The sequence below is a fragment of the Lithobates pipiens genome, unplaced genomic scaffold (assembly GCF_037356315.1).
Source record: "Lithobates pipiens isolate NorthernLeopardFrog02 unplaced genomic scaffold, aLitPip1_a1.2 Scaffold_37, whole genome shotgun sequence".
Lineage (NCBI taxonomy): Eukaryota > Metazoa > Chordata > Amphibia > Anura > Ranidae > Lithobates > Lithobates pipiens.
The window spans coordinates 13,817,939-13,830,301 of NW_027507825.1; the positions used below are offsets into that span (position 1 = coordinate 13,817,939).

The 12,363-nt window shown below is 43.6% G+C and overlaps 1 protein-coding gene across 1 annotated transcript in view; it reads left to right on the forward strand.

Annotated features, from left to right (window-relative positions):
- LGMN (legumain) overlaps window positions 1-10,597 on the forward strand; it is a 41,809-nt gene extending 31,212 nt beyond the window's left edge. The window contains exons 10-14 of the mRNA XM_077466743.1: window positions 1,011-1,100; window positions 2,301-2,501; window positions 3,303-3,473; window positions 6,478-6,545; window positions 9,695-10,597. Coding sequence (XP_077322869.1) covers window positions 1,011-1,100; window positions 2,301-2,501; window positions 3,303-3,473; window positions 6,478-6,545; window positions 9,695-9,737 — 573 coding nt within the window. The 3' untranslated portion in view covers window positions 9,738-10,597. The remainder of the gene's footprint in view (window positions 1-1,010; window positions 1,101-2,300; window positions 2,502-3,302; window positions 3,474-6,477; window positions 6,546-9,694) is intronic.
- Window positions 10,598-12,363: the final 1,766 nt, after the last annotated feature.

The following is a 12,363-nucleotide window of genomic DNA, read 5'->3' on the forward strand; positions in this document are numbered from 1 at the left end:
TCCTCCGGGTCCTCCTCTGGCTCCTGTGTCCTCCTACCTCCTGCTGGGAGATATCTATTTAGATATCAGAGCATTTTTATGAGTACAAGTACTCGTGCAAATCCTTGGCATCAGCACCGATATGACACTAGTATCGGAATTGGTGCAACCCTATATGTAACCATGCCCCCTGCACATGCAACCATTCCCCACACATGTAACCACACCCCCAGGTCAGTTTGCTTGACAGCAGCTCCCAGCAATAGCATTGCTGTCACAACAGCAGCTGTATTTGGTGATAGTATCCTTGACCCCTGTACATGTAACCACACCTCCTGCACACTTAACCACACCCCCTGCTTGGTTTGATTGACAGCAACTTCTCTCAGTAGGCGCGCTGTCAGAACAGCAGCACTTTCTAGTAATGTAACCACACCCCTCCATGTGTTACCACATCCCCAGCCCAGTATGATTGATAGTGGCTTCGAGCAGGAGCCGTGCTGTGACAACAGGTGCTGCCCCTAGTTAATGTAACCACGCCCCATGCACATGTGACCACACCTCCTGCTTGGTTTGGTTGGCAACTTCTCTCAGGAGGCTCTCTGTCATGAAGGCAGCAGTGTCCAGTACATGTAACCACACCCCCTTCACATGTAACCACACCCCCTTCACATGTAACCACACCCCCAGCTCAGTATGATTGACAGTGACTTTGAGCCGTGCTGTAACTGGAGCTGCCCCTAGTTAATGTGACCACGCCCCCTGCACATGTGACCACACCCGCTGCACTTGGAAGGAATATTAGAAGGCGTGCCCTTTGCTGTCACCTGACCCCTAAATAAAAGTGTCATTTATAATAAATGGCCGCCATTCTTATGACTATTGCTTAGCGATGACGTGTTGCATTGTTTTCTATCATATATATATATATATATATATATATATATATATATATATATATATATATATATATATGATGGGAGTGTTTTCTGTTCTATGACTTCATATAAGATATAATGTTTGTATTCTAGGAGAATCTGTCACAGGAGACATTACATAAACAGTATTTATTGGTCAAGCAACGCACCAATACCAGTCATGTGATGCAGTACGGGAACCGGGTGAGTGATGGAGACATTCATTGTTGGGGGAGCTCTATAGACGTGTACACTGTCAGTACATTGTAGTCGTCTACAGAAATCTCTTCTGGGATTTACTGAATATTTTACTAACAATGTTACTTTGTACAAGGTGGCAACAAATGCCGTCTATTTACATGTGCAGGTTCTGCTTCCTCCTTAGTAATGCTGCACAGTGTTTGTGTGTTGTTGCTCCTCTAGCTCAATGCAAATGTTTCATTCTGATTGGCTGTAAAACAATACGCTTTGTGTGATTTTTATTTTTTTATTTTATTTTTTTAATCTACCTTTTCCCATCTAGATCCGCTCCCGGCTTTATTTATTCTCTTCCCTTCTTCCGGTAGCCAGATATCACATGTATTCCTCTCTGCAATGTCCTTGTCAGGCGTGTCAGATTCATACACAGGCAGCTTCTAGGCCCCCAGTGCCCAACCTGCAACCTGGGGGCCACATTCAGCCATTTGACACTTTTGTACAGCCCCCCCCCCCCTCGGAGCTCCTGCAGACACTAATCTGTATTTTGCTATTGATCTGTTATATCAGTGATCTCTAGCAGTCTTGTTTGATGTGTCTCCAGTCTATGACTCTCTTGAAACATATCCCCAGTCTCCAACAATGTGCATAGTCTCTGAATATCTCCTGTAGTGTGTCTGCAGTCTCTGACCATCTCCTGTAGTATGTCTGCAGTCTCTGACCATCTCCTGTAGTATGTCTGCAGTCTCTGACCATCTCCTGTAGTGTGTCTGCAGTCTCTGACCATCTCCTGTATTATATGTGGCTCTTTGGTTATGTCAAGGGGCCACACTTGAGGCCCCCCATGTCAAGAAAGTTGGTCACCACTGTTCTAGGCAGTTTAACATATGTGTGTGGAGAGGTGTGGGGGACAGGTGGAGTTTTGTAGTCCAGCAGGAAGTGCCGACAATAGCGCTTGGGAAATCTGAGGCACTGTGCGGTCAACTCAAACATGACATTTAAAGGGGGAATATGTCCATGTATTGCAAAGGTGTATTATTTGTGTGTGTTTGTGTTTTTTTTTTGTTGTTGTTTTTTTTTTGTTAACACTTTAAGTGGTCGGTTCTATCAGAAACTAAGAACACTTAAAGGGGGAGGTTAAGCTTATATATATATCCAAAGAGACTTTGATATTAATATTCTGTATCTTGTTGCTTTTTCCTTATCAAGACTATTTCTAAGATGAAGGTGAGCCAGTTCCAGGGTAGCGGTAAAAAAGTCGCCCCTCGGATGACCCTGGAGCCCATACACAACCTGGACCAGACACCCAGCCCAGAGGTGCCCATGGCCATCCTCAAGAGAAAGCTCCTAGCTACCAACGATGTTACTGAGGCCCGGGATATACTGAGCAGGATAAAGGCCCTACAGGAGGTGAGAGGAGCCGGCCACTGATACAAAAAATAAATATAAGATTTTAATTTCTATTTTATAGCTAAACCGCAGAAATCTAAGAAACTAAAAAATGAATATTGTTGTGCATTCATTGAAAAAAAAAAAAAAAAACTTCTATGTTTTTAAATCAGCATTCTCTGCTAGAAAATTACTTAGAACCTCCAACCATATTCTATTTTCTAAAATTAGAGACCCCAGGGAATAAAATGGTTTGTGTTGCAATTTTTTTATGTTGCAGGATATTTGTGCAGCTGTTTCTCAAACACGTATTTTCAGGAACAAATATGTTAAAAGGAATTTACACACACACACACACACACACACACACTATAATACCCATTTTTCTTTTTGGCAAAATTGGGTTGTGATGTGTAAATAATTAAAATGTCAAGATTTCCAATTTTTCATAGGTGACCCTTTAAAAGCCTTAATAGGTTATCAGTGTAGAGTTATTTGTGAAAGATGACACTAGAATTGCTCTCACTCGTTCGCAGCAATACCTCACGTCATGTGCCGAACTATGTGTGTGTTTGTGTTATACCCCGATAAATACGGTAATGTATAGAAGGTAGGGCCCGAAAATTGACTCAAGCCCGGGGGGCCCCCGCCACCCTAAGTCCTGCCCTGGGTCTGTGACCAAGCTGTGTTGCTTATCAATAATAGAGAAGTGTGGTCACTGACCGAGGTAATTCCAAGTTCCTCTGATTTTCCACATCTGATCCTTATATAAATCCTATCATAGCCGGCTTTTATACCCATCCCTCCTCATCTTCCCTGCAGGCCAAAGCCTTGATCGAGGAATCGGTGAAGAAGATTGTTTCTTTGGTGACAGAATCTGATGAGATGACAGACGAGATTTTCACCGATCGGCTGGATATTAACGATCGCTCCTGTTACCGTGAGGCCGTCGAGCACTTCAAAAAGCAGTGCTTCAACTGGCACAACCCTCTGGTAAGTCCCGGTCGTCATTATCATTATCACAGCCTCGATCTGCTGCTTCTCTTGGGGGTGTCACAGGGGTTCAATTCACTAAAGAAGATCTCATGAGATAATTGAATCAGGTGACACATTTTTTTCCAGTTATCTCATGAGATGCTGAAAATGTCAATTCACTGTCCCCTTACGAGTTACTTCCCTTACAAAGCAAAGATATGAGGAAAAGAACTCCTAAAACGGCATTATCGCATGAGCTATTGAAGGAATGTAAAAAAAAATAAAAGCCAGTTTGGAGGGGTCTCTGCCTTTTTGGATCAGTTTCTCAACAGTAATGCGTAGGAACCTAAATATTGAAAAATACAGAATTATTGGGAATGATTTACTTAAAGCATTACTAAAGGCAAAACTTTTTTGTTTTTGTTTTGGATAGGGTGGATTAGAACCCCTGTCAGGGTTTTTATTGCTTTCTGTGTCCCTGTTAGGGAGATTAAAGTGGAGGGCCGCCCTAAAAAAAACAAATTGCATAAAAATGTCCCTAAAAATCTGAAAAAAAGAAAAAATATCTTTTTTTAATTTACCAGAAATGGCTGTTGCTAGGCAGATCGTCCTAATCTGTCACTTCCTACTCCGCGGTGATCTTCAGTCTTCTCCTCGCGTTGTCTTCTGGGTAAGGTGGCGTGGTGTGTTCTGGGAACTGAGTGTGTCCCAGAACACAGCCGGCCATTCGCAGAGCGCTGAGCAACATGCGCAGTAGGAAACGGGCAGTGAAGCCACAAGGCTCCATTGCCTGTTTACCTTAGTTGGAATGGTGGCGCCGAGAGCCGAGGGACGGGTCGGCCTCAGGCGGCCGACATCGCAGGCACCCTGAACAGGTGAGTGTCCTTATTAAAAGTCAGCAGCTACAGTGTTTGTAGCTGCTGACTTTAAAAAAAAAAAAAATTCAGCTGGTCCACCACTTTAAAATGATAAAGTGTAAAGTCCCCCCCCCCCCATAAATATAACAAATAAGTTTTATACTTACCTGCTTTGTTGCAGTGGATTTGCACAGAGCAGCCCAGATCCTCCTCTTCTCGGGTCAATGGTCTGTGCTCCTGGCTCCTCCCTCCTGTGCCCCCACAGCGAGCAGCTTGCTATGGGGGCACCTGAGCCGAGTCACAGCTTCCTGTGTCCATTCAGACACGGAGCCTGTGTGTGTGTGTGTGTGTGTGTGTGTGTGTGTAGAAAAACTGCTACAGTGCGGACCTTAAGTTGTTCATTTACATTACAGGAAATCCTAATGCTGTATACACACGAGCGGAATGTCCGACAGAAAAATTCAGACAGAAGCTTTTCATTATATATTCCGATCGTGTGTTTTGCACTATAAACAAAAAAGGGACAATTTTGAAAAAAAAAAAAAAAAAAACACATTATTTTGTACTTTTTGCTATAATAAAAATCCCCAATTTTTTTTTTAAAAAAGCAAATTTTTTCCTCAGTTTAGACCTATATGTATTCTTCTACATATTTTTGGTAATAAAAAATCCCAATAAGTGTATATTGATTGGTTTTCACAAAATTTATAGCATCTACAAAATGGGGGATGGCCGCAGTATAATGACGGGGCTGGTCGGCAAGTGGTTAATATTAACCACTTACCAACCAGCCCCATTTATTTATATATATATATATATATATATATATATATATATATATATATATATATAGGGGTTATTTAGCCTCTGTGTGTAGAGCACACCAGTGAGCAGAGTCCACACCAGTCGTGCCATTTAAGGGCTTGTTGGCCCACTTTTATTAAAAGTAAAAGAGAACAAGTCCAATAACAGGAGGTTTGCCCACACAGTGGTTTCAGCTTTCCACAGCAAAAATGTAATAACAGAAAAATACCAAGCCACCTGGCTCTTTTCAGCAGTACTGACGTTCAGGCTTTACACTTCAGCCCTCTTGGCCATATAAAAGAGATCACATACAACTACTGTACCTCTTTTTATGTTTCTTGCTGCTCAGCCCACAGCTTTGGGCCCTCTGACTATACCATGCAGACATGCATGCTTCTCCCTTGCTTGCCTGGACTCCTCGGGAGGGTGGAACCCAGAACCATGGTCAGGTGTCTAGAAATAGACTAACACACACCTGACCAGTCAGTGTGCTGGTGAGTCCGAAAACCCGGTCCCAGGATTGGAGATTCTGTCCCACCCATAACACTATGGAATCTCTGGGCTCCAGGTCCCCAACTGGATTTTTGGAAACAATGAGGAAACTGAAAAGCCAGTTTCCTCCCAAATAAACAACTCCCCTGGAGCCCTTCAACCTGCCTCGTTGAGAACCCTGCATCCTTCTTCTGGTGGGGTACCATACTACCACAATATATATATATAAATATTGTGGTAGTATGGTACCCCACCAGATATATATAAAAAAATTATTATATATAATATAATATAATAATTTTTTTACTTGAAAACTGACTTCATCTGCTGATTGAAATGCATCCCTTTGCTATATAGATGAAGAAACAGAAAGATACAAAAAGAAACAATGTTTCTTTTTATCTTTCTGTTTCTGTGGCTGGGTAGCTTTGTTGATAAACATTGCCCGGTTGCATTTTTTTTTTTTTTTTTTTTTTACAACTGCAATTGCCGGGACTTACACCTCAGCTGTCAACAGGGAAACCCCACTGACAGCTGAATGAGACAAAGACTGTTAAGGACATGGCGGCCCCGTTTCTTAACAGCTGATCATTTACAGGGTTTTTTCTATTTATTCAGCTGTCAGTGGGGGAATCCCACTGACAGCTGAAAGAACCGATTCTTGAAGTGGGAAGTGTTGGTTTCAGGTATCAAAGCATTTGCATACCGATACTCATACAAATGCTTAGTATCGGCACCGATCTTGGTATTATGCAACCCTAGTATAGACATCTGATATCCAGGATATTGCTTTCCTTTTGCAACAATTTTTTTCCAAAGGTTCTGTGTTAGCGGTGATATGAGACCTGACTGTGTATTTGTCATTGCAGTATGAATATTCCATGAGACAGCTCTACACTCTGGTGAACCTCTGTGAATCCGGATTTCCACTAGAGAGGTAACCATCTCTGCCTTTCCTTGTAGTAATTGTCGTCTATATATCTGCTCCGTATCCTTCACCCTGCAACTCTTCCGAAAAAAGCAACAATGGCAGCTGCTCTGTTTGAAATTAGCATAAAGGAAAGGTGCACATGGGCAGGACAATATACAGACCAGTACAAAGGGATCCCCAGCACACTTTCTGTTACGTAGTAAGCTGACGTCTAAGTTCTTGGTGTGTGTTGCTGTCACCCCTCCTGCCTCCATGGCTGCCCAACAACGCAGCTATCAAGGAGACGGCTTTGACAGACAGAGCTTCTCTCTGTCTCCAAGCACTGACCCCAGAGAAGTGGTGGCTGGTGCTCAATATTTTGAAGGGGGCACGGCCAACATACCTGGCCCCCTCACTCGCACTACCTCCCCCCGCACTCAATCAGTTGGGATGGGGCGATCCACTGGCAATCTCCTCCCTCTTCCGGCACTTGATCGAATGATTGGGAAGGAGGCGATCCATAGCCTTACCTTATGCTGCTGTAAAGTTGCGGGGAGGAGGACGATGACAAGGTGGTGGTGTTGGTGCTGGGGTACGGCTCCTGCAAGAGGCTGTTTTTGCTCTTCGCTGCACATGGCCTGCAGCTTGCGGAGGGAAGAGCTGAGGCCATTGCTTGTCCCCCCCCCCATCCGAACAGAAAGCGGGTCCTGAGACTCGATTGGCCAAGGGTTCCAAAACTCCCAGGCCAATTGGGTCTCAGAACCCGCTTCCTGATCGGCCAGGAGGAGAAGCAGGAAGACATTACCGAATATTTATTCGCTAATGACACACAAGTGGGTGGGCTTGGGGTGCACCTTTTTTTTTTTTTTTTTTAAGCCAATTAGAGCCTTAGGCCGCGTACACACGGGCGGATTGTCTGCCCAACTAAGTCCGTCAGACAATCCGATGGACAGTCCGTCCAACTTTTGAATGAACGGACTTGACCACACACGATGAACAGACAGTCCGCTGAAAGCTTGCGCGATGACGTGTACAGCACGTATGACGGGACTAGAAATACGACGTCCAATACACTGCAATGCAACCTTCGGCCATGTAAATCCTTTCTGAGCATGCGCCAAACTTAGTCCGTCCAACTTGCCTACACACGAGCGGACTGTCCGCTGAAACCAAGTTTGGACGGACAAAATTACGGAAATTCCGAAAGACTTAGTCCGTCAGACTGACCGCTGAAAAAGTCCGCTGAAGCCCACACACGAGCGGATTGTCCACTGAAACACGTTTCAGCGGACTAAGTTGGGCAGACAATCCGCCCGTGTGTACGAGGCCTTAGGCTCCAGTCGTGTGCTTAAAAAAAAAAAGAATCCACATTGAAATCCATGTGTCTGGCATCCCACATGGAGATTAGGAGTCGGGCGCGTGGATTAGAGGGGCGGCGCCCCTGCGTCCCTATTCAGCAGACCATCACTGCTTACGAGAATGCAGGGGGGAGGGGAGATTGTGAGCCAAAATGTTCCAGGATAGCGGGCAAGTGCTTGGAGGAGGTGAAAAGCCATCTCCTGCTAGCTGTATTGTTGGACTGTGGAGGGAGGAGGGGTGCACAGTCCAGGCTTACAACAAGCCTTACATGGCATAGAGAAAGACGGAACAAGGTTCTACGCGTACTTTGTCCCCTGGGGAAAATAATGCATTCATAAAAATGGAAAACAGACTTTTTTTAAAGGATAAGTTAACCTTTGGGAATATGTTACATGTTCCACCAAATTTTAGGGTGGAACATGTAACCTGTTCCCAATGCTGCAGCCACCGCTCGCTGCCCCCCTCCCCTCTGGCATCAGTATAGGATATTGGATATCAGGCTGGACTGACTTACTCATTTGAGGGTCTGTGAGTAGGTGAGGGCGGGGGTGGGTTGGAAGAGTTCTCTCCCAAGGATTTTGGCCCAACTTAACAGAAGGCAGGTGGTAAGCCTTTTTTGTGGGCTGCTACCTCTATGTATGGCCTCGGGTCGTTTCCCCATATACTTGTAAAGGTAGGTAAAAAGGAGTGCCCAATACCCAATGAGATGCAAACTGAAAGGTTTTAATTGTTTTATTGACAGTAGCTAAAAGTGATCAAGCCAACGCATTTCAGGAACAAAGACCCTGTCAGAAACCATGAGATCAGACCGGGACAGAAGTACAGTTAAATAACACTTGTTTAATAATAACAGTAAAACGAACAAACGTAGTCAAAACATAGCCAACGTTCAGTAACTGGAACGGATAGTCAGCCAAGCCAGAAGTCAGGGATCAATGTAGTGGAACAGCAAGCAGGATCTGGAGCCAGAAGAGATGTCGGCAAAGACAGTCTTGAACAGGATCGCAGGCGATAGTTTCTGTGATGTTGATCAAGGTGAAGGCAGAGATCCTCTGGACTGGACGGCTTAAGTAGGCAGGACTGACGAGCAGGATATCATCAACAGCTGAGTAACTGTGAAGAGAGATAGGAGCTGGCAATTAGCTGACAGCTGAGCGGCCGGCTCAGAGAAGGAAGGGCTGAGCCCAGCCCTGACACACCCCCCTTCAGGGCAATCAGAAAAAATAAAAGTGTACAGAAACATAAAAAAAAAGATATATAGATATATATAAAAATATTGTACATAGTATTTAACAAAATGATAAAAACAGCAGAAGCAAAACAAAACCAAAACACTAAAATGGAAAGAAGCAGTTTATTTTTCTCTGATAGTCCTGAAGAAGGGGGAGGGGAGTCTGTTCCGTCGAAACGCATTGGCTTGATCACTTTTCACTACTTTCAATAGATCGATTACAAATTCACCTTTCAGTTTGCATCTCATTAGATATCAGGCGCTCCTTTGTACCCATCCTTATAAACTCTCAATCAAATCGACTTCTAGTTGCGTCTTATTAGATGCTCTCATTGGGTAGAATAGGACTACATGATGCCGAGGTGCTTTGCAATTTCTACATATTTGCTGAGAGGTCTGTTTGTAAAATGGCAACCGATATGACCGGTCTTTGCTCATGGGAACATTTGTTGTGCTGTGTATATAACGGCCCTTTTCATCAGTTGTGGGTTCAGATTGGTGATCACTTTCCATTTTGTCCTGCCTGCCCTGTTATATAATATTTAGTATTTTATAGACACACTGACACTATTTTGTGTTTTTATAGCATCACCCGTGCTATGGATAACGTCTGCCAAGGTCTTCACTGACACGACTGGCAACATCGAGTCTTCCAGCAGAGGGCAGTAGAGGGGGGCACTGGTGATGATTAATCCTCTCTACCCCTAGCCTGAAGCTTCTACCTCAATCCTGAACTTTACTCTATGACCATTTTTGCCTTCAACGTCACAACTCTTCAGTACAAACCTCAATCTACATTTACAAAGCCAAGTCCATCTAAGACTGTGTTGGCTATTGGACCTGAAAAGCTTGAGCAAGGCCCTGATCTGTACATCCAAAATGAGGAGCATGTGTGTGACCTCCACACCATTCTGAATGGCCAGGAGGGTCAGGAACCGCTCCTAGGAAGTCAAGGCCTGCCCCCTAGAGGCCACCAAACAACATAAATCACAAGACTTGAAGAGTGGTGACAATACTTGAGATGCTGCTTGACCAAAACGAAGGGTGGAAATTGACTCGGACTACCTCTGGCCGGTTTTAATGCATGACATGAGTCTGATCACATTTTGGATTTCAGAGAAATTACCACAAACTGAAAATGTGGCTTTTAACTTATTAGAATGCAGATTGTACATTTTGTATCACTAGAATGTTTGTTTTAATTGCAGAGAATGTTTTAGTGTTTTTTTTTCTCAAAGACTGTGAATCTGTCACTCGAGTAACAAATTGTGGAAGTCAATATTCTTGTATATCTATAGTACATAGAACAGACTGCTGCCTTTATAGTTGAAATGCGGCTCTTATTAAAGGGTAATTCCACTTTTGTGGGGGGGGGGGGGGGGGAATAAATAAATAAATCGCAAATAAAGAAAAAATGATATAGCATTTACAATTGTGATACACGCCATATTGTAACTGAATGTTATTAAAAATTACCTTTCCTTTTTAATCTGCAGCCGCTGTAATTTTCTGAAAATGCAATATGGTTACAGTGCCTTGAAAAAGTATTCATACCCCTTGAAATTTTCCACATTTTGTCATGTTACAAAAAAAAAAAAAAAAAAAGTAAATGGATTTTATTGGGATTTTATGAGAGAGACCAACACAAAGTGGCACATAATTATGAAGCGGAAGTAACACATACATAGCTTTTTTTTCAGGGCCGGTCCACTGAGCATGTTAAGTGAGAATTTCAGGTTTTTGACTACTGCCCACCTCTCCCATTTCCCACCCCCGAAGCCCCCCCTGGCGTTTGTTTAAAATATACCCCCTATGCATTCCATTTTTCCTGCAGTCATCAAGCTCAACATTTCTCATTCTTTTTACAGTCACGGGACATTTTAAACATATGGAAAATCTTGAAGCACCCACAGTCTACAATGTACAAAATGTAAATGTTACTTGTCATTGGGAAACCTGAGTCTGGGATGATGCTTATAACCTTCTTGATGAAATTAACTTTATATCAGAGCCTCCTATCTCATCAGAAGCGCCCTCCACATCAGAGGTTTCCATCACATTAGAGCTCCCCTTTACATCAAGGTTCCCCCATCACATCAGAATGTTATTTAACAATGGGGAACCTGAGCCTAGGGCAATGCACACAACCATGATGAAATTAACTTCACATCAGAGGTCCCCCATCACATCAGAGGTGCCCTCCAAAACATCAGAATGTTCCTTAACAATGGGGAACCTAAGCCTGGGGCAATGTACCCAACCATGATCAAAATTAACTTCACATCAGAGGTCCCCCATCACATCAGAGGTCCTCTTATCACATTAGAGGTCTCCCCATAACATTAGAGGGCCCCGCATTACATCAGATATCCGCCCGTCACATCAGAGGTTCTCCCATCACATCAGAGGTCCCCTATCACATCAGAGTTCTCCCTAGAACATCAAAGGTCCTCCCATTATATCAAAGGTCCTCCCATCACGTCAGAGGTTCTCCCCATCACATCAGAGGTGCCCCCCAAAACATCAGAATGTTCCTTAACAATGGGGAACCTAAGCCTGGGGCAATGTACCCAATCATGATCAAAATTAACTTCACATCAGAGGTCCCCCATCACATCAGAGGTCCCCCTATCACATTAGAGGTCTCCCCATAACATCAGAGGGCCCCTCATTACATCAGATATCCGCCCGTCACATCAGAGGTTCTCCCATCACATTAGAGGTCCCCTATCGCATCAGAGTTCTCCCTAGAACATCAGCGGTCCTCCCATCCCTTCAGCGGTTTCTCTATGACATCAGAGGTCCCCCCATTACATCAATGGTCCTCCCATCACACCAGAAGAAAATAATACAAGGACTACCTAGCAAAAATATATATAAATCCACATCTCATCCCAATGGATCAAGAGAAATAGGAAAATTTGCCCTGGGGATAGTACGGCTGAGGGCTGCTGCGTATACAACGAGTATAGAAGAATTGAAAAATAACACATTTTATTCAAAATACATAAAATACATGATTTTAAAACCAGCATGTAGAACAGTTCATACAGTTAATCTCCTGAAGCATGAAAAAGAGGACTCTAAGGTAAGAGAACACAATCAAGCAGATCTCGTGGATTTATAAGTTCTTTGTGCAGGAAAATGGGCTGGAGGTACCGACATATATAAAAAATTGGGAGCGGGAAATAGGCCCACGAGGTGAGAAGCAGGAGGTAGGGAAAATACTAAAATTGGTACATGGATCCTCGATAA